This window comes from Chelmon rostratus, chromosome 23, assembly GCF_017976325.1.
Source record: "Chelmon rostratus isolate fCheRos1 chromosome 23, fCheRos1.pri, whole genome shotgun sequence".
Classification (NCBI taxonomy): domain Eukaryota; kingdom Metazoa; phylum Chordata; class Actinopteri; order Chaetodontiformes; family Chaetodontidae; genus Chelmon; species Chelmon rostratus.
This window is the reverse complement of record NC_055680.1, coordinates 9,310,954-9,333,325: the sequence shown is the minus strand read 5'-3', so window position 1 is coordinate 9,333,325 and position 22,372 is coordinate 9,310,954. Positions and strand designations below refer to the sequence as shown.

Here is a 22,372-nt window from a genome sequence, read left to right as displayed (position 1 = left end):
AAAGTTTTGGCAGGTGAATTTTTATTGATTGATTTTTTTGGCAGCATCTGTTTGTTGTTGTAATACTCATTTTAGCCACAAGAGGTTGAAGTGCACAGCACATGAGGGAAGTTTGCCTCACACTACTGGGTATGCTAACATGGCATGCAGGATTTTTCAGTATGTCTGAAAACGTTGTATGACCTAATTAGCTCATGTGGTGCATACTATTTCTGGTCAAAATTTCAGTCTGCAAACACTGGAGTATGCTGGCACAAGTATCCCACAATGCAATGCGGCATTGATGACAACACTGATGGTGGATGGTGACCAAGCATTCAATTTCATATTCAAAGAAATGGAATAACGTTAGTGGCTCTCTTTTTCCAGTAATTTTAGGGTTGTTTGGTGATGAAGATGCTGCAAAATCCACAGTGTTTTGTCTGTGTTTGTCTTGCATTTTTTCTTATATATTTCTTTAATGTATGCATATCAGGAATATGTTATATAATTATTGCTATTATTGTGACTAGAATTAGAAAAATGATCCTGTCAAAAGAAATCACCTGCCAAAACTTTTTTTTTTTAAACTTGTTACGAATGATAAAAGTAACTTAAAAAAAATTCTGGAAACTTGGAAAAAAAAATTTCACCTGACAAAACTTTTTTCTACCTGTTTCACAGAAGAAAAAAAACACAGGAGAGAAAACAATTTGTATGAGACTTTGAAAATGGATCACCATCTTTTTTTCCCCGTCACTTGCCTCTAAGGGCTTCAGTTTGCGTGCATGCGGTTGACAGATAAACTATGTGTGTATGGGCTCATTCATGTTTTATTAACAGAATGAGCCATACATTTCTTGCCCGACCAATGTGCCTGATTCTGCGCAAATTGTTTATAGTTGGAAAAACACAGGAGACATAATCAGACACTGATGAAAACTGAATCACAACACAAGTGTGTGTCAGTTCTGCCAAGAATGGATCTCCTGCAGCAATGTTTGTAATAGGCCTGCATGAAGAATTCAGGTCTGGTTTCTTATTTATTTGCTCTACAGTGTCTCCAGTATGTCTAAAAAGAATGTCAGCGGTCCTATTTATCTTTCATAGTGTATCTTAAGATACTCAGCTCAGCATTTTGCTGAAAGACATATAAACAATGCACCACTGCACCTGTGACACTTGTGGGTCCTTCAGGTCAGGACGTCCTCAGATTTTGTCATTGAAGGACTTAATTTGGCTGCATGAGAAAAATGATTTTGACAGTTTTGTCTCACAGACCTACATGCTAAGAAGTTATCCTTCAATGTAATCCATCATTGTTTGCCCTTTGAAAACTGTCTGACGGGGTTTGTACTGTCTACGCTAAAATATTGTGCGATAGGCACCACAATATGGGGCTCCAGAGGAAAAAAAATGAGCTGTTAGGCCCCTGTTTCTCTTGCTGTTTGTACATTTTGTTTGTACAGTGTCACCTCCAAATACCCCTTGAGTGCAGACTGCTGACTGCAATATTTCATCTAGAGACCCACTAAACCAGCAATAACTGCAGGGAGTTTTCTGTGTGTCTGTTTTTGGTGCATATTCCAAAATTTGTTCTATTTTAATTTTCTACACATCAGTTGGCACACAGTGAATATGACAATCATGGATGCCTCCATGGTAGATAGAAGATGATAAAGTCCCCTCTATGGTGGCCCAATGTGCAAAAAAACGTGATGAAATGCCCTCTAAAGTGCCCTTTCAGTGGAGAAACACGTGACGACGTTCCTTCTAGGATGCCCTTCCAGTGACGAATACGATGCAGCGCACTAATGTGTATCCTTAAAACGGAGGAAAAGTGATGCAGTGCCAAATAGGCTACCCCACAAGCTCGAGAAAGGTGCATTGTGACTTTCTCTTAGAGCTCCACTGCATGCATGCATGGGCTCTGGGGGCCATGGGGTAGTTTCCCGATAAGTAAACCATCAGCCTTGGTGATTGGTATAAACATTAGATCTTTATATCTTAGTTTAGTGCTTGGTGCTTACTCATTTTATATCTTTTATTTTTGCAACTGATGTGGCACACAGGCAAAGATGGCCCCTAATTTTAGAGGGTTTACATAGGGTGCAATCCACTTCCTCCATATTTCTGTTTACCAATGCATGTCCTCCTCTAATGTACAAGTGAAGCCCTGCTCTCGGGGCTGAAAAAAGTGAGCTGAGTTGCAGGATTTCACAGTTTGGCCCTGCGGCTTGGAGCCGGGTCTGACGTCTCAGGGCCTGGGTGTCAGGGCAACCAGCAAGCGGCGCTTCAGTCCCAGCTCAACTCTCAGCGCCGCTATCGCCGAAAATGTCCAGAGAGGATCGGGTTACACTACGCCCCATCTTTAAGCCCCAGTCAGTGCGCCGTTAGCCGCAGGACAACACAGGATAGGATAGGATACCGGCCGCCGGGAAAGTAAAGCCTCCACACTCATGTAAGTGGCTATTTTCTGACAAGTTAACGCCGGAGGAAACGTTACTGAACCCGGATTTAACATTAACTTCAGCTTTCGCGAGAGTCGCCTTTGTTCGCCACATTTTCGCTAATGTGAGGGAAATACTCTGAGACGCCCGTTGTCGCGGCGGGTCACTCAGCAAGAAAGACGGGATTTAAATAGGTTTTAGTGTCTCTTTTTTAACTACAAACTGTTTTATGTGTACTGTACGCAGCCACCGAGGACGGTTTGGGCTCCGGAGCAGCGGTGCTAGCTAACTTCTCCAACGTCTCCTTCTCGGAAGCCTGTTGCTCTTTAGCTCCATGGATGAGATGAGGAGGAGGAGGAGGAGGAGTTGAGAAAAGCGGATTGTCCCGAGTGCCTTTATTCAAAACACTAGCAAAGCTTGACTGTTTTTAACCACAATACACATACGTATGTTGTCGCAAACGATTTATTGAATAAGAATGCATGAATGTAATACAGTCGGCCGACATTTTCTGTTATTTTAAAGAAGAGCTGCACGATAAAACGCCAGTCTGTTATTATTAGCTGTTTGTGGTGACGACTGCACCTACGATTATTTTCAGAGGCAAATGGCACCTTAAAGCTCCCGTGTAAAAGGGTTGAAGTCCACTGTATACCGGTAGCTAGTGAGTTCTTTAGGCCTTCAATGATTACAAGCCACTGCAACTCTAAGAGGAGTCACCTCTGCTCCTGCTTAAGCGTCGGAGTGGCATATCTCCAATACATGTAAGCGTCCCTGAATGCAACACATATAATACTTATATTGTTACAGCTATATTATTGTAATAGCATCAGAAAATATGTGTTAACCCACTGCTTGGCAGCCTATACAGACAACCTAACTGTGAAAGCCCAAAACCATGTTGGAATATTTTGCCAGTGTGTGTTTATTAAATCTGAAAACTAAATTTGTGTGGAGCTGGATGCCAGGATTCATTTGAATCATCTTTTAGGTGGACATACGTTTAAAGGGATTTCAGCAGCAGCCATAAAGTAGTAAAGACAAGTAGATTCATGCAGAACTCATCTCTTTTCCCGCAGCAACTTATTAGTAGGCCACAGAAAGTCAACACGACTGAAAACTAACTTTAATTAAAAATAAACCCAATAAGAGACAAGTCGAAGACAAATACAATTCGCAGCGGCCACATACTGTATATTTAGGAAGCTCATTAGTCGGCTTGGAAGCTATAAACACACAAAGTGGATGAAGCAAATGAAATGAACATAAACAAACCAGTGCTGTGGTGATCCTGGTGCCACATGTTCTGTAGCTATTCTAAGACTCTATACAGGGCTTTTAATTATCCCACCAATCTCCTTTAATCGTGTAATGTCTCCCTGAGTCGTGTCATGCCTGCAACAAAGCCACTCCTAAAGTCAAGTATGACGTTCCTGAGACGGGAGTTGACAGCCGTCACACCATCAGTAAAAGAACGAATCAGACATTAAAGACGTAGCCACCCTCATTTGTTACCATTAGGTTTTTGAAGGCGTTGTGTGTCAAGGCTTTCACTGGCCTTGTTTACATAGCAATTTTTTTTAAAATTTAGATTCAGTCAGTCTGTGACAAACACATGTATCACATAGTTTGATGGTAAAATTGTACAAACATATGTATTTTGAGTTACGGTGGGTCATGCAAGGATGAGGAACTGCAATATTTGGCCGTGGGAAATCTTAACAGGCATTTGAACTATTTTCTTACATTTTGGTACAAATGGTAGTCAAAACAGAACACAAAACAACAAAACAGTTGATAAATCAAGTAATTGGCTGATTAGTATATGAAGAATGACCTGTGATGATGTAAGCAGGTTGTTAGGCTAGTTTTAAAATAACTGATAAGACTGTTTGCCTGAAAAGGATTGTTAATCTTTAGAATGTTGTTTCATGACGAAATAAGGCTGTATTTATCTGGGAGTGAAGTGGATAGTCATATTTAATGCTGACTGCAGACATATCATGCTGCCAAAGTGCAGTGAATGAAGTCCCAGGAATGTAAATTACCAGGTGTTAATCCATCAATAAGAGCATTAGTCAAATATAAGGCAACTAACGACCTACAGTAGATGTGTGCTCCAGCAAGCACACTGCACCATTGCATTGGGGACTGAATAAATAGCCCTCAGTTCTTCAGCACAATGGTTACTGTGTGATGTTATGGTGAAGCATTCTTAAGAGATAAATATGGCCCCGACTGACAGGAAATAAATCCATTTTCCCTTTCATGTTGACCTTTCGAAAAAGACAGTGTTTAAGAAGATGGCTTTCGAGGAGAGTGAGCCTTTCCAGCTCTTATTTTCTGTTTGCATCGAGTGTTGACGTTAAGTTGATATTCAGTCCTTTGTTTGTTGAGAAAAACACGTAATACCCTGTTTTGTTCTTTGCAGGCCTTGAAAAAGGAAGGGATAAAATTGCTGTTAATGGAGAGGAGTGACATTCATCTGCAGTTCAAAAAATGATAGAAACAATGGGTAAGTAATCATTTTTTGTTGTTTTATGGCAGCCAGAGACAACTGATTGAGCCAGTGTGTTATTCATTATGTTGAAAATACGTGTTAAGGAAATGATAACAAGGAGTGTCCACTGTATCTATCAAATGTCTTTTCTCTCCTTCCTCCCTCCCCAATTTAGCAGGCTGAGCTTTAGTGTCTCTGATATCAAATAGTCAGTTTAATCAAGGTTCAACACCACCATAATAAACAAGACAAAACATGAAATATTGCCTGTGCACACTCCCCTTGCCTTTTTTCATTTTTAATCATCATTTCTAAAATGAGCATTTTTTTGCGCAAGGGTTTGGTCTAGGCAGTTGGGTGCCCGTCTTTGCTGGCTCTGCATCCGTATTTGGCTCCCGCTGTGAGTTTTTCTCAACCAGTAAAAGAGGCCCTGGATTTAGTTCAAGGCTTGTGGACAGCCAATGTTGCCATATCTGATAATGTTGCCATATACTTGATTGTTTGTTTGTCCCCATAGAGATTTATTTGTCCAACTGTCAAGCATGGAGCCAAATCGGTGCTGCCAGCTTCTTTCTTTAAAGCCGCAATCTGTGGTCACTCTCAGGACTGGCATGTTGACCATGTACTTATGTGCTATCAGCCGTAACATGCTGGTTGGGCCAATGAGAATTGAGCCTTAAATAATTTAAATTTACATTTCATTTCTTATTGTGTTTATTAAGTACAGAATTCAGTATCAAATGTGATATTGTTTCAATGGAATCAAACTAGTGCTGCAGTTTTTACTATTTTGATAGTGTCATCCTTATTCTCTGCTCCAGGACCACCTTGTCTTTTGGACGAGACACAAATGCAAACAGACCGACACACACATACATGCCACACTCTTATGGGACTCCTCATTATGCACTCTGAGGCAAGGGCAATGAAAATGATGCACTTACCTGGATAGGAACAGTGGCGAACAGGAAAAAAGAAATCAACTTAGGCTCTGGTGTTATTGGCTTGTTTACAACCTTTGTTCAGACAACAAAGCTTCTAAGTGCAAAAAGTGCTGTGGACCTTGTGCACGCCCTATTAGGTGTTAGTCACAGTTGGTGAGCTTCGGAAATTGCTTCATTTTTGTCCAGATGACGTTGGGCTTGCCCATCCTCACTAACAAGCCACTCTGGAGTTGCTCGATTGTGGGGCTTATGCAGGGTCCAGCAAGCAAACTGCAGAGGGCCGGATTCTTTTATCTTCCCCTCCCGATACCCATTCTATGGTCCTGTGCAACCCACCATTAACCCTAAAGGCAGAAAAGGAAACATTGCTATTCTGCAGACAAACAGCATGTTGAAAATTGTGTTTTTTTCTTCGGGTGCAAAACCCGATGCTGCGTGATTTCGATACCGTAAGGTCTGGTGAGCACCATTCGGCCTTAGCTAAGCCTACAGGTTAAGATGTGTGGCTCTCTCCATCCTTCCTGCATACATCATTTACATGTCACTGTTGAACATAACAGAAGTTAAAGGCATATGCCAAATAATTATAGAATATTATATATTTCTTTAAATATTATTAAGTAAGCACATTTCAAAGTATAAATGCCCTATGCCCAAACGCCCTTCCCTGTCTCACTATTTCTCCCCCTGTACTGATAAAGCCTCTGTCCTCATCACCTCTCTCCACCTCTATCTCTCCCACGCGCCTCTCCTCCTCCCCCGCGTCCACTCCTTCACTCCGGCCGGCGCTGTCACTGAAATATGCGACGGCTTGCAGATACACAGCGTGCCTTGCAGGCGGTGGAGCGTCTCCAGGCCAAACTGAAGGAGCGGGGGGAGGTGCCCACTGAGGAGAAGCTCAGCCTGCTCAAATCGGTGCTCCAGAGCCCCCTCTTCCACCAGATCCTGGCCTTGCAGAAGTCCGTCCAGCATCTCAGAGACCAGGTAAACTGAAAAGTATTTCACGGCATCCACTTTTTATCATTGCTAAAGACCTTGCGGGTGCAGATGTCTGTAATAACAACAGGACTGTTTAGCACATTAAAATTAGCTTTAATTTACATGTTAGCACTGCAGTATTCATTATTGTGAGTGTAACTGGGCCGGCGAGTCTATGAACATGTTAAATTAGAATAACAATGTTGAATACAAATTAGTAACGCTGGGCTCCCAGGCACCATGGAACGTCACAAAGAGGCCACAAGGTTATAGCCATGCATTATTGGTATATGAGTATAAACTGCCGAAATGCCAGATGGCGGCATCAGAAATAAAAAGCCCAATTTAGCCCTTTTATGACCTTCATGTTGGATCAGGGCGGGGGATATAAAGTGACGGCCGTGGTTACTGTGGCAGTGTCACCCTGCAGAAAATGTAGGCGCCAAACACCAACACCCATGCCGTAGCTACGGTGACATTTTGATGTCGAGACATTAACTAGCCTTTAAGACTCGCCTAGACCAAGTGTAAAACTGAAAGCAATAGCCCAACCGCCACAATGGATTGTAATGTTAAAGTATAGGTTCACATTTTTCAGGTTTATCTTAAAATGATGCCAGCGTGCCCATATGTACTCTGAAAAAGGTATTGGCTTTTTATCATTCCTTCTGTTCATGCTGGGGAAATTTTGCACTAAAAAGACTGTGACCTTGCGAAGATAGCCACTTAATTAGACTAGCTCAGACTGTTGAAGCCTCGTATTTGCTTTGGCTGAATGTTAGAATGCATATTTGCACGGGAAGACTGTGGAATCACATTAGGACGGGAGGTCTTAACAGCTGGTACGGGCAAGTGAAACAACTGCAGCCAGCAATAGTGCTTTTGATGAACATACAGGCATGTGAGAATTGTTTGAAGGGTCTTTTGTCAAAGCTTGCATGATAACTGTAACATCATGCAGAAGTAGGTTACAGTTAAACTTAGCTAAGGAGCAGCATCCAAGCCATTTTTGGACAGCACCACCTAAACTAACGTAAAAATCAACGTAGAGAGCATCAAAACTAACCGAATAACTTTTCCCAGATCTAATAGCTATTCGGGTGTATAATTTATTATCTGTTCTAGTTTTTCCAACTTTCTGTTCACAGATATGGTAATAATAGTGGTCCAAAATGATGTAAAATTGCATATTTTTTATTGGAAAATGCGAAATTTTCTTGAGGGCAAACCTCCAAACACCCCCACCAGCAACGTGCACCTAAGTCCTCCACAAACCACGGGAAAACACTGTCAGTCAGGTTAGAATATTTTCCATGTCCATTTCCTCCACGATGGCTCCTGCCTTTATCTCTCCTCTTTCCTGGGTGACCTCAGAGATTCTGTTTTTGGCTCATGTCAGGACACACGCCCCCTCCCCTTTCAATCCCCATCCCCAATAGTGTTGCTGCTATGGCCAAATTGCTGTCAGGGTTCACACAAGCCAGATATAATATGGGTACATGAGCAGAGATAGTTGGCCTAAGTCGGGAACTCTTTTTCAAGCTGATTCTCTCCACTGAGAATTGAACATTTGAGTGGAAAGGAAAGAGCTCTTAAGTCACAGTGGAGAGGGGCCAGGGTAAGCGTTTGAGAAATAGAGATGAAAATATGTGAGCTATGCAGTGGGAGGCAGGGATGCTAGAGCTTTTTACCCCTTGTGGAATTTAGATTATAAAAGCCCTGCTGGCATTTTTGTGTGCTTGCGATTTAGCTTATTTCAAAAGAGGTACATTCCTCTGCGTGTGTGTTTGCTGATGCATGTGTGTTTGTTTTACTAAGCAAAATTTATCAGGCAGCCATTCATCGTTTTAAGTCCCTCAAAATGGACCCATTCCTCGTTCTAACAATAGTAAATAGACGCATCTCATGAAGTGCATCAAGTCTGTGTTATGTTTTCATAGAGCTTCCAGACCCAACTGCTCTTGTTTGTCCCCCCTAAGCAGAACCAGTTTGGACAGTGGGTGCGTTTTTGTGTTTTGTTGTGAGACAAGAGCCAGACACACACACACACACTGTCTGTCCTCTGGCTCTGCTAGTTAGGCCTTGCATGGGCCCATGTCGCTATGGCGACAAGGCCCTGCTCTCCAATGAGAAAGACGCCGCCGTGTGAAGTGGGGCAGAAACAATTTCTTAAATGTGCAAGAACCAAACTGGAACTTTAATCCTCTTAGCCGGGCCCCAGCTAACAAAGCTCAGGCATGAGGACAGCAACTTAGCAGCATGCTACGCTAACTTAGGCCGGCCCAAAGGGTCTTGTTTGCAGTGTGCAACACTAATGTGTCCTGTCCAATGGAGTTTTGTTTCCCAAGACTAATCTGGGACTGTGTTTAAAGGAGGCATAATTTACAGTACATGCTTCCGAAGCTTGGAAAGTTGTGCAGTTGATTTCCTTCGCAAATGCACAAGTTCACAAGGACAGCTTTTGCTTGGCAATGCCATATGCCAAATGGAGTGTTTATGAAATTATTGCTGTGTTATGTCCGTCCTTTTGAATCCAATTCAGATGGTCGTAAACATTATGCCCTTTGGCTAATGAAATCGGAAATTCACTGTTTTATGTAGTTGTCGCTTTCATGTAATTCAACTGTCACACAAGTAAAGTCATTGCAGTAATTAAAACCCAAGCATATTAAGGCATCCAGATGGCCACTGATGCTTTTTTTCCACCCGCCATGATAGAAATATTGTATTTGGAGCCTAGTCATTGTTGGAACATCAGCTAAGAGCCATTATCTCCTGAAGGATTAGGCTGCCATAGATCCAGCTAATCGTGGTGGGATAACAAACTATTTGGCATCCCAGTGGTTTCAGACACCCAGACTTCAGGGTTTTGGTGTCTAAAATTAAATTTGCTAAATGTTTTTACGCTCACAGTAGGAATGAATTATGATGTTTTTTGTTCCAACTTTTAATCGTCTTTGGTTGGACTAATGCCAGAAATCGCTGCTCTCTGTTGGAGTATTTTGTGGAAATTCAAAGATGTTGTGGAGCTGCAAACTGGAAATCTAACAGACATCACAACTTTTCGAATAGAAGTCATTTTCAATTTGATCTGATTTTCCTCCATGGTGTTATTTTGCACGTGCATTTAGGAGAAAATGCGCACCACAATAATCGGTCAATAAAAAACAACTGGCTTATTTCTTCATTTTTCCTAGGGGAGTGTCCCAGTGTCACGTGGGAGTGACCATGGCGATCAAGTTGCCACAGTCAAGCCCAATGGTGGCCATATTTTCTGCGCAGACACTTCGGCTGCTACACATATCAATGGCAAGATGTCGTCTGAAGAATTCGACCACATTATTCACTCCATGGCACAGGTATAAGGGACTGTAACACCAAAGCCATCATTGTGGTATTTGTATCTGCTTTTGAGTTTGATGTCAATGTAATAACATTAACATAGTGACGTCATGCTGCTTCTGAAGTCTGTTGTTGAGTCCCCAGTAGATTTATTACCATATTTTTTTTATGTTTTAGTCATTTCACTCACAAAAATCAGCACCTCATCTATAAACAGGTAGATCACCTTGAATCGGTCTTTCTTAGTTCAAACCAATTATCCAAAGATAGTTGAAGACAAGAACCACAGGCAGCACACTGCCTTCTTTTCTCTTGAGACACTTCAAATAGACTTCTAAAGGCTGCCTGTAGCTTTGATGCTATGGTGAATCAGCGCGGGCCCAAATTCTACGTACATATATATATGTGTGTGTGTGTGATCCAGGGGCGCTACGTGACGCACGCGGAGCTGGAGAAGCCGGAGTCAGGAGGTCTCGGCTTCAGCGTGGTGGGCCTAAAGAGCGAGAACCGCGGGGAGCTCGGCATCTTTATCCAGGAAATTCAGCCGGGGAGCGTGGCTCACTGGTATGTAAGAATCAACATGGCATCATTCAAAGAGCCATGAGAACATTGTGAGACTTCAAGACTGATTAAAGTCTAATCACAGAACCTGCGTTCCAGAAAATTTTTCAGCATTTGGCCAATTGCTGAATTAGAATTAAGGAATTAGAGAAATCTTTTTCAGACACTCAGGGACTATTACAGATTCTCTGGGGACATTAGAGAAATTTAGGGACTTGGCCATTTTACTGGAAATGCATGAAGATTTTACAGCTTGTTTCAAAAACACTTTTTGCATATAGTACACTGGCTTTTAGATTTTTTTTTTCAAATAAAAACTATGTTTCATGCCTTCAAAGCATTCAAAACAGATTTGACAAACTCTGGCAGCTATTGTAAGAGCAAATGACAAAGTTACACTGTCAATGAGAAGACAATGAGGATTGTACGAGCATGCACTCTATGTGAAATGAGGTGAGACAGATGAGGATAATTACTTAAACAGAGGCAGATTTAGTTAAAATGCCATTGACACAATTAGACACCACTATGACAGTCCATGTTTCTTTCCATCTACAGTGACGGGAAGCTCAAAGAAGCTGACCAGATCTTAGCCATCAATGGCCAGCCCCTGGACCAGACGGTGACCCACCAGCAGGCTATAGGCATCCTGCAGAGTGCTTCAGAGAGGGTGTGTCTCACGGTGGCAAGAGGGCCGATTCCTCAGCTGGCCAGTCCGATGGTATCCCGCACGCCTTCTGCTGCCAGTACACTGTCAGCCAACTCCAGCGCGGTACAGATACATTCTCTCACTGGTGTCATGAATGAAAAAAAATGATAAGATTGGCTAAAACTACTGATTAAAGTTATCCTTATAGTACAGAGGACAACACTATGTTGTCAGTTAAAACAGCACCTGTATTATCAAGCTTAATCTCAAATTTATTAGCCAGATAAATAAAACTCTTGTTGAAAGTTAATTTATGAGCTTTGCCATTTCTTCTCTTGCACTACGGCTAGTGGCAGCACGTGGAGACAATTGAGCTGGTCAACGACGGCACTGGCCTTGGCTTCGGCATTGTGGGAGGAAAGACCACCGGGGTTATTGTCAAAACCATCCTTCCCGGAGGCATAGCTGATCAGGTGATTGCACTAATGCATGTGGATTTTCTTTGGGAATTGGCTTCCGGAGGGTTGAGCATTGTTCGTAGATGATAATACAGTTATTATCATAAAAAGAAGAAGGTTGTTTTTGTATTGTATGACACATCGAGAGATGATTCTTGTCAGTTAGTTATAATGAGAATGAGTTCATTGCAAGCAAGCACAGAATTAACTGTCACTCTGTCCTTTGTTTGGTACTGACAGTGTCATTACGGGTTTGATTTCTACTGAAGCTAAACATGCTTTTTCTACCTCAGGACGGCCGCCTGCGCAGCGGGGACCACATCCTGAGAATCGGAGGCACTGACCTGTACGGCATGGGCAGCGAACAGGTGGCTCAGGTCCTCAGGCAGTGTGGCAACAGGGTAAAGCTGGTGGTTACCAGGGGTCCTGTGGACGAGAATCCCTCCGTCTCTGCTATCATGCCTGTGGTGCTCCCCACTGTCAGTGAACAACAGGTGAAAAGGGGCTGTTTCAATCTAAACCACAAATATGGCAGAAATTTGATACAGATTCTTGCAATAAGGAAATGTGTCACATTCAAATTGATTTCATGATTTGGAGTATCACTATAGTAAAGCAATTTCTCCATAGCAAATCATCAAAATGAAAATGTATTACCACATGCGACACACACTCAGAGCGCACACTTTTGTCAAGACACACTTCAGACCTGAAGTTCAGGTCTTTCATCTCCAGTTTCATCCCCTCATATTCTTGACGGGCCCGGATAAATGGAATTAAAGAAAATAGCAGGTTAAATCACCTGTGACTCACACTTTGGAGAGCAGATATTGCTTTACTTTCCCAGAAACAGCACTTACAAACAGTGATTTCATGGCAATTCTCAACACTCAGCCCTATTTAAACATGAATGAATTTCACTGACTCACTACATGAATGACGAACATATCCTTTTGATCAAGCACATTAGATGTGTTTTTTATGGCTGCCAGGTTCAGAGCGCTCATTATCAAAGATGAAAAATCTATTTTGGTGACCATGTGGTGCAATTGGATGACTGAAGTGCCATTACTTGCTGTTCTAGTGTTGTCAAATGAATCATCCCTTACTTCTCTTTGGTTAGTGGATGTTTACCTGTCATCCCCATTAATCTTTTCACAGGATTATGAGGAAGAGGAGGCTGAAGCATTTGATGTGAGCCTTACCAAGAACACTCAGGGACTGGGGATCACTATTGCCGGCTATGTTGGAGATAAAAATTCAGGTGAGAAAAGCCAGAATAAAAGACCATTTAAGTGTCATATCGATGTTTGACTAAATAAACACTTAAGCTGCAAGGATTCATTTTTATCAAGCCTATAAATAGTGGATCAAATGTGTAATATGAAAGGGATGAACCCAGTTTTATCACAAAACTCTACAAAGTGTTTTAGCATCTGTTAGCTTATTGCTTCAGTTTTTGGGCCTGCAAACTTGGCTTTGCTCCACCACATTTTAAGCCATAGCTGCAAAAAAAAAAACCCTGATTAAACCACTGTATGCTATCTTTCACCACCAAATGGTGGAGAGACAAACTTAGCCTAGAGCATTTAGCAGCTAAAGACAGAGAAAATTTCCTCAGAGGTCCAAAACAGAGCTTACAAAAGGGTGAATCTTAGACTTGCATTCATCAGGTGGACAGAAACACGACTTGAAACGGATGCTATTGTTGCTCCACGTCCGCTGGATGTGAAAATTGTTTGCCAACATGTTAGCCACTACAGCTTTATAAGGTGATATGAATGTGTTTGGGTTTTTTCCCCTGCCCCGAAACTGCTAAAAAAATTATGTTTTTACTTGTATTTGTCTATAAAATGTGGCAATTAGCGATAATATAATGGGGCCACAGAGGGCCTTTTATTGTAACATGTTGTATGCATTGAATTTCCTTGCAGAAATAGTGTAGGACATTCTTCATTAAGCACACTGTGCTCATCACATCATTGTTTATGATGTAACATCCTGACTAACACTGACTTTTAACATCTGTTTGCTTTTCTCTTTAGGGGTTTTATTCCATGTCATGATTAATGGCTATGCTCCTCATCTCCTAAATATTTTTTTTCACTTGTTCTGACTCCTCAGAGCCCTCTGGTATTTTTGTTAAGAGCATAACAAAAGACAGTGCTGTAGATCAAGATGGCCGTATTCATGTTGGAGACCAGATAATAGCTGTAAGTACTTCAGTTATGCTCTTTGTAGCTAACTCTATTTTCTCTGTCTTCAGTGGCATAAGGTAAAATATGCAGTGAATGTTTTATCTTATCTATTATAGTGATCACATTTACTCATTGAGTCAATGAGGGAAATTATCATGTGCATAATGAATAATTCACAATTAACTGATAGTTCATGAAGTGTTTTTTTTCTTGTGACATTGAATATAAAAGAGAATCTGCGCACATAGCAATTAAGCTCTTAGGTTCATTACTGCAGGACATTAACAATGAAGTTAAACCCTGTGTAATTTTTTGCATCATTTGAAAGATGAGTTAATGTTGCCCTGGCTTTATTTGTCTTTTTGTTCTGGTGTATGTGTATGTGTGTTTGCTTGTGTGTGCTTTATTGACTTTTGTTCTTAAGTGTAAGTGATAAGGTGCTTTAGAATCCAACTTAAGAGCCGAATAAAACACTTAATTGACTGTGAAATTCATTAACAAAATGCAATTCTTACTTTTCATAAATGCTCTGAAGAAATAAACTGAATAGCAGAATTATGCTGGAATACTTATTAAGATTGCCATCTCTGTCAAACAAGAATATAGATGGCAATTCAGCACACAATGTCCATGCAAGCTGTTCTGGCCCTTGTTTAATCCATGGTCTCACAAATGATCGCCCTCTGCAGGTTGATGGTGTAAACATCCAGGGATACACCAATCAACAAGCAGTTGAAGTGCTCAGACACACAGGCCAGACAGTCCACCTTAAGCTGATCCGGCGGGGCTTCAGGCCTGACGAGATCCCCCCCGCTGTGGCCCCCGGCGTCACCGTCCTGCCCGCATCCACCACCATCCCCACCACCACCACTGTCATGAGGGAGCTGGAGCTGGAGAGGAAGGAGGCTGAGGAGGCTGCTAAAGGTAGGAGGGATAAAGGGAGAGAAATTTAATGAGGACAGACAAAAACACGTTTCCTTGTTACTCCTCATCCTGTCAAAAAAGGTGTCATTTGATGTGCAAATGTGGCTCAGGCACGAGTTTTCATGATGCAGTGACTCCAAATGAAAATTTCAGTCACTCTTATCAATGTATAGAAATATGGAAGCAGGACTTTCACCAGCTGCATATAAAATCAGTGACTTGTGTCATACTGAATTACAGTCCAAGCTAATGTCAACACTGTGATATACTGAGAATGAGAAAGGTGGCCCTTTTATTGAATATTTAACAGGTGTCTTTACTTGGCTACAGAAGGATTTTTTGTTAGTATCTTAATATTGAAAAATTAATTCCTTTTTGCCTGTTAAAAGGTTCCTACAAATTCTAACAATTGAATGAGATTGTCCACTTCACTGGCCATCTATCCCTAATAAGAGAAGGAATGCACTCATTATGAATAATCAGTGACGAAGGCCTAGGGGACATTTTTTTTCTCATAAAGTAAAGTAAAATAAAGTCAACCACTTTGTAAAACAATTTCTGTGAAGTACTGCCCTTCTCATTCATTATTAGAATAATGCACTGGCTGGACTGACACGGCAACCACATTTCTACAGAAATAACCCAAAGCTTCTTTCGTGTTGTTTAGACCCTGAACTATATTCAGTAATAAATCAGCATGTGATGCCCAACATTTGACAGAGCGTCCACATTTGAGTTACAGCTGAGGTCTGCATGCACATGCTCGTCCGCATGATGCACTTCATGTTTTTAAACAACTTTTTGCATTTTTATGATACATCATAAATGATACAACATCAAACAAGCTAGACGGAGAGTGAACAGACAGATTCTTGTCTCCAGCTGCACTGACAGGACCTCCGGGCTATAGCAGAAGCAAGAAAAGCAACTTGCACAAGTTGTCAATAATGATAGATGGAGACTGAAAGCGATTTGATTTGGCAACAGGAAGTTATAGCCCAAAAACCTGCAGATAAAACTCGCATTTGGCAGATAGAGGAGGCCAGTATTTTCTTGGCTGCTGTGAAATCTGTTAGAAAATAAACAGTTACAGGAGTTTGCACTTTTTAGTATTACAGATAATGAATAAAGAGCAAAGAATGCATATCAGTGCATCCTCATATCCTCATATTATATGAAATTAGATCCCTCAAGCTCCTTTTAGAGAAAAAAAACAGAATAGACGGTAACTAACTAAAATATATTTTAGGTAACTTACTGGGCATGAGATAGTGTACAAAGCTGTAATTAGTCATTTAATGACTTAATTTCATTTACATTTAACTACTCACTTAAATTGTTGTCAAGTCAGTTTTAGGGTTGTTGAGTTCCTTTTTGCATACAAGACTAGCTAGTATTCGTTTTATACTGGCACTTAAAAGGTGCTGATGTACAGCGCAGACCATAGCTTGCCTGGGCGCATGGGTAGTAATTTCATGGGCGACCAGTTTGGTGCCTTGTGGAACTCCAAAGACATAAACAGTGGCATGAAGTTGTAAAAAAAAGTACAGGGATCATTAAACAGATATTTGAAGTCCTGGAATGTTTATAGCCTGTCATTATGGATAACATCAGCAGGGGCATGTATATCCTTTTTGGACCAATAAAGAAATGAGATAGGTTCCTCTTCTAAAGTGAGGGTGGGAGTGTTGGGAATGCATGAAATAAGTTGTATAGCGAATAAAAAGACACTTCCTATTCCAAATGAATACAGCATGGATGTTTATGTTTTTTTGCATGTACAGTATGTGTGCTATTACTTGAGAGTGCATGACTTTTTCCAGTGGCAATGTGCCTGTACTGTCATGTGTCCATGCTGCAACCCGCTTCTTTCCGTCTCACTGTGTGTCTCATTGTGCGTTTACAGTCACTACAGATGAAAAGCCGCTCCAGACAAAGAGTGAAGGATCTGATGTCAGCCCAGCCATGGATCAGCTAACAGAGGACAAACATGGTAGGAGGCTGGGCTTTTTCTTCATGTGCACTAGCAGAGATACTTGGCACACATCTGACAGATAAACGTTTTTGTTGTCAGGACCACACAGACTGGCAAAACACAGTGCACGAGTTTTAGAAGTTTTAATATATGCACATGTTATTTTTTTCTCTGAAACCAACATTAGTACCTTGCAAATTGTTGCAAATGTATGTTGCATTGCTGGCTGTGAATGAATTTTCACAAATTTGCCTTTTATGTTGTTTTGTATATTAATACAAGTACTTTGCATTGTTTTCCAAGGGATGAAGCTCACACCCTTTGAAGAGGAAGAACTAATGAAGAAGTGGCAAGAAATTCTGGGTCCAAGTAATGAAGTTGTCGTAAGTTTCTTTTTTTAAAGTGAATTCCTTTCTCTCATGCATCAAATTATACTACTCTCAAAAGGAAGAATGACTTGAAGGGATTGAGTCATCACTAGATTTATAGTGATAATAATAATAGACGTGAAACATTTCATATGCTCACTAAGATGTGATTTCTTGTTCCTATGACAGGTGGCTCAGGTGGAGAAGTTTAGTGAGAACAGCGGCCTGGGCATCAGTCTGGAAGCCAACAGTGGGCATCATTACATCCGCTCTGTTCTACCAGAGGGACCTGTTGGTCGCTGTGGCAAGCTGTTCAGTGGAGATGAACTGCTTGAGGTACGTGGCCCCTAAAAAGAAAGAGAATATTTAATTAACATCAGTGTAGACCTTCTCAAGTTGCATTTGCCATTTTTGCTGTTAATGCTTAACAGAGGCTCAACATATATTTAAAAAGCAGGCTGTTTATGGGGTAGTGATGAGCATATACTACTTATTCACGTACTTAAGCTTACACAGATTGTCCATCACAGTGCCTCAGTGGTTAGCCAGGAAACAAAAAGGTATGTTAGGTGTCACAAGTTATTACTGCCTATGTATGTGTAATATTTGTTTCTGTAAATGCAGAGGTTGCATTTCCCCACAGGAATTGATAGAATTAAAGTCGAACTTAAAGCTGCACTCACCAATATTTTTTCAGTATTTTATATTAACAAAAGGTTGAATGGCTATGTGGAATGTGAAACGGGTCGCACATAGTGACAAACACACAGAAAACACAGCACCCCCCTTAGCTCAGTTGTCTTTTTCAGCTCGTTTTCAATTGTTACAGCCCACAACTTCACTGTTTTTGTTCACTCACTGCTCTCACCAACACTGTTTCTAGCCACAGTAGGTAGCTGTTTTCAGAGAAAAAGCTCTTGAAAACCCACTGTGTGTTTAATGGCAAACACAAAAATGGAAGACAAACAAAGGTAGCAACTAGTGGGTGAGCTAGTGTTGCTCCATGGCTGCTGGATGTGCAAAATTGGCAACTGTTTGTGAATACATTTGCCACACCAACTTCATAATAAAAAAAAGTCAATGAATGCTGCTCTTAACTCTAGATAATGTTCTTAGTTTTGTTCTATACTAAGAGTAACATTTTCTGTCGCAGGTCAATGGTATATCCCTAATTGGTGAGACCCACAAGGAAGTAGTCAGAATCTTGAAGGAGCTCCCACTCTGTGTATACATGACATGCTGTAGGCCTGCCCCTCACCTGCAGACTGACATAGATGCTGTCCAACCAGAGCCAGAAGCTTTGTCCACAACACCTGAGTTAAAGGTATTTTATTTGCAGATTTTTTGGGGATTTTCAACTATGGGATACACTGTTTTTCCTTGGTCACCGTTATAAAAATGAAATGTGAATGAATATTTTTCTTCTCAAGGTTAAAAACATGCAGGCTGTATGATTTACAGAGCTTTGCAGCAGATGATGCACATTAGTCCAGTCGAAAACTCCCTGCATCGCCTTGACAAGCAGTAATGTATCATGAAAACCGTTTCCCCGCCCCCTGCATATAAGCAAGGTGATATGATTGGCGAGCAATGCTCTTTAGGTCCTCCTACTCCTTTATAACCCATCAACCATTATTAGCTTAGCCTGAGCTGTCAATCGCTCCATTGGCTTTCCACATTGCCAACCATGATGGATTAAGACTTAGCGATAAGCAGGTGAGTCTGAAAGTTTATTAAGACCAATTCTGGTAATACCTCAGCAGCAGTAGCCAACAACATTTGCTAGAGATATGAGACATCAAAAGCAGCTTCCCTTTGGGGAAGGGGTTTTCATCTCTCCAGCTTTATCTATGATAATGTAATAAGGCCCTAGCATCCCAAAGATATTTCCAATTTATCTCCTGCCAGAAACCTGAGCCAGACACACAACTAGAGGGTAGCAGCCTATGGGTTGGGAGCACAAGCGAGGAAGGCGTGCTGTTACATAGAGATTTTGGGCTTTTCCTCTACAGAAACAAATAGACCTGAGCAGCGTATTGGTCGCAGAAGACTCAGAGGTGAGCGCAGCGGCAGCGACACAGGATAATGTGACAGAGGAGGCAATAGGATCTCCTTTGGCGATGTGGGAGTTGGAGATCCAGAATATCGAGCTTGAAAAAGGAGAGGGGGGATTGGGATTCAGCATTCTGGACTACCAGGTGGGACACCTTCCAAGGTTTCATAAAAACACTGTTTTGTTATTATTTTACACCAGTGTATTTGTGCTTTTACAGATGTTGTTATGTTGTTTCCGTCATAACATTTGGGGGCATTAAATTGTGTTGCCAGGAAAGCAAAATGCACCGTTCATAGTCATAATCTGATGAAATTTTTTGGAGTGTTTTGTCTTTCCATCCACATTTAATAGCATTTAATATATAGTAAAAGTATCCATGAAAAGGTGTTCTGCAGAAATACAGGCTCTACTGTGATGATGTGAACCAAATTCATTAAATTTCCTGTAATGTCCATGTAAGTTTGAGGCAGTGATTTACCTGCTGACCTCCTCTCTCTCTGAATTGCACTGGACCGGCTCCACCGCAGGACCCGCTGGACCCCGCCAAGACGGTGATCGTGATTCGCTCTCTGGTTCCCAACGGTGTGGCCGAGCAGGACGGCAGGCTGTTGCCAGGAGACCGACTCATGTACGTTAACACCACCAACCTGGAGAACGCCAGCCTGGAGGATGCTGTCCAGGCCCTGAAGGGGGCCAAGCTTGGCAAGGTCCAAATAGGAGTTGCCAAACCACTGCCTGTAAGCATTAGAATTAGTACCCTTTCTCTTTTCTTTGCTTTAAACCTGTCTGAAACTTGTGTGTTAGAGGTAAATGTACAAACGTATGCATGTTGGGGTTATGAAGAGTTTGAAAAATTTTGCTTTGAATATTAGTTCTGGATGTTAGGGGATTTGCCACTACATGTATGTGAATATGTGAGTCAGGCAGTCTTTATACTTTGCGACTTAGCATCCAGCCATGAGGGTTCAGCTTACGAGGGCTTGAATTTTTCATGCAGGAATAACAGTGGAGGTAGGCTGTGTGGTTTAGCATTCCGCCCGATGTTTCAGAGGAGGCGACCAGCCTAAAATGCACTGTGCCTTTGTTTCATATTATTATATGGCTGAGTTTTCCAAGAGCACAGACCCTCCTCTACATTTAAACACATTGAGGCACCTGTCAAAATACTGGGTCGCTCCAACGGCATGTTCATCGCTCCAGGCACCTGTACTCTTTGTACAGGATGTTTCTCTCTGCAAAACTGCCTGCAATCTTTCGGCTTTAGAGCTGCCTTTCTCTTGTATTGAATCTGCCGTTGGATTACACAGTGAGACCTCTGGGCTGCCAAGGTTAGCTGGATTACAGAGCTGTAGGAAGTCTCTGTGGAGTTATCCAACTCTCCTGCAGGACGTGGAATGTACTTCTGTGGGGTATTTTGTTGTATTGCCTCTCAAAATTGAGTCTGACAAGTGTAATCCTCCAATATGCCTTCTTGCTTTTCTTATACCTGCCTCGCCTGCATGCTACACAAAATCAATATCAAGAGCTCTTACTAAAGAATACGTGTGAAATGTTCAGGAGCTTTTCTGTTAATTCAAAGAAGAATCTGCCCTTTTGAGCTTTTTCTTTGCTTAAACGCTTATGCACCAAGATTAATATTTAACTCTATAGTTAGTATAATAAAAACTCTCAGTACCTCCTAACATCTTTTCCTATTCCATACTAATTTATTTACACTTGATTTGGTCACAAAAGAAAAAAAGAAATCAAAAGTCAAATTACATAAAGCTGGAGACACTGAAAGAATTTCTCCACTTTCCTAGGGAATATGTGGATATTCCCACTCTCCACACCCATATGGTGAGCAGGAAATTACTCCATCATCCACCATCCATTCATTTGACTTCAACAATATTTTGGTTGAAGAAGGAGAGGAAGAAGGACTGACTGAGGGCATCGTTTACCGAGCAGAGCCTGCATTGGTTAGTTAGCTTTTGGGAAAAAGTGACAAACTAGAACATCCTGAAAAATGGAAAACAACTTTACTTTTACTTTACAGCAGGTATTTGCTTCTGCCTAATTTTACCAAGAGAGGTCTTGTTTGTTTGTAATGATGCAGCAGTTGGACATGAGCAGTATTCTGATAAATAGATGCAATCAATTAAGGCATATGTGTGTGTTGTGTCAGCAGCATTTTGTAGTTTAGATTGGTTTAGCATTAGCAACACTATTGTCCTAGAATAGCGTGGTAAATTCAGGTATTTGTGATAGGATAGAACCAAATTGCTCAAAAATATAAGCCAGTTTTGTGCTGCAGTTGTCTATAGTACTTCCAATCATTATCACAGATTGATACCAGCGATGCAGACCTCCCTGATGAAAAAGTGTTAGATCACACTTACTCTGGGATCGAGGATGACACTTTCCAGGCGTCCATGATTGCTCTTCATGGTAGCAGCTGCAGCGCAGACTTGGATTACCTGCACTCATCCACACCCAAGGTAAGCAACTGTTTCATCACACAGCAACAACTGAAACCAAAAGCACAACTTCAAATTATTCCCTCATTTCATTAAATGTTACAGCAACACTATCTGCCCTTTGTCACAACGAGCTACCCAGCATGTAGTCATTATTCTTTGTTTTTTGCTATCGAGAGCCAAAATGTCATGAGAAATGTTTGTTTTTCTTTGTTGAGGCAGAAACAACATGACTGACTTTGTTGTTATATGAGGATTGTAGCTGCGGCTGCTTTTGTCGCTCTGGGTGCCTCAAGAACAGCAACTCCCCAAATGGATATTAAATTATAAGCAAAATAAACAAAGAAGAGCAAGGGGCACACAAACTGTTTTCCTAAGGGTATCTGTTTGCTTCCAGTTTTCCCAAAGGTCACGGCTGACCTTATTTGTAGGGCCTTCCTCCGAAATCTATGCTATAATAGGGCAGCCTAGAGGGACAGACATGGGCCAGAGCATTTTATAGTAGTGAGGGATTCCAAAAAACAGATTTCA

General features: G+C 41.4%; 1 protein-coding gene across 8 annotated transcripts in view; it reads left to right on the top strand.

Annotated features, from left to right (window-relative positions):
• Nucleotides 1–2,381: 2,381 nt before the first annotated feature.
• Nucleotides 2,382–22,372, top strand: part of LOC121626231 (multiple PDZ domain protein) — a 45,745-nt gene continuing 25,754 nt past the window's right edge. For 7 of the 8 annotated variants that reach the window (XM_041964593.1, XM_041964590.1, XM_041964587.1 and 4 more), the window contains exons 1-19: nucleotides 2,382–2,440; nucleotides 4,861–4,944; nucleotides 6,691–6,857; nucleotides 10,049–10,210; nucleotides 10,618–10,757; nucleotides 11,313–11,526; nucleotides 11,754–11,876; nucleotides 12,155–12,355; nucleotides 13,023–13,125; nucleotides 13,986–14,074; nucleotides 14,749–14,983; nucleotides 16,890–16,976; nucleotides 17,262–17,341; nucleotides 17,516–17,662; nucleotides 18,480–18,650; nucleotides 19,339–19,524; nucleotides 19,910–20,119; nucleotides 21,185–21,343; nucleotides 21,710–21,862. In XM_041964593.1, coding sequence (XP_041820527.1) covers nucleotides 4,929–4,944; nucleotides 6,691–6,857; nucleotides 10,049–10,210; nucleotides 10,618–10,757; nucleotides 11,313–11,526; nucleotides 11,754–11,876; nucleotides 12,155–12,355; nucleotides 13,023–13,125; nucleotides 13,986–14,074; nucleotides 14,749–14,983; nucleotides 16,890–16,976; nucleotides 17,262–17,341; nucleotides 17,516–17,662; nucleotides 18,480–18,650; nucleotides 19,339–19,524; nucleotides 19,910–20,119; nucleotides 21,185–21,343; nucleotides 21,710–21,862 — 2,643 coding nt within the window. In that variant the 5' untranslated portion in view covers nucleotides 2,382–2,440; nucleotides 4,861–4,928. The remainder of the gene's footprint in view (nucleotides 2,441–4,860; nucleotides 4,945–6,690; nucleotides 6,858–10,048; nucleotides 10,211–10,617; nucleotides 10,758–11,312; nucleotides 11,527–11,753; nucleotides 11,877–12,154; nucleotides 12,356–13,022; nucleotides 13,126–13,985; nucleotides 14,075–14,748; nucleotides 14,984–16,889; nucleotides 16,977–17,261; nucleotides 17,342–17,515; nucleotides 17,663–18,479; nucleotides 18,651–19,338; nucleotides 19,525–19,909; nucleotides 20,120–21,184; nucleotides 21,344–21,709; nucleotides 21,863–22,372) is intronic. The other variant, XM_041964592.1, reaches the window with a different exon arrangement.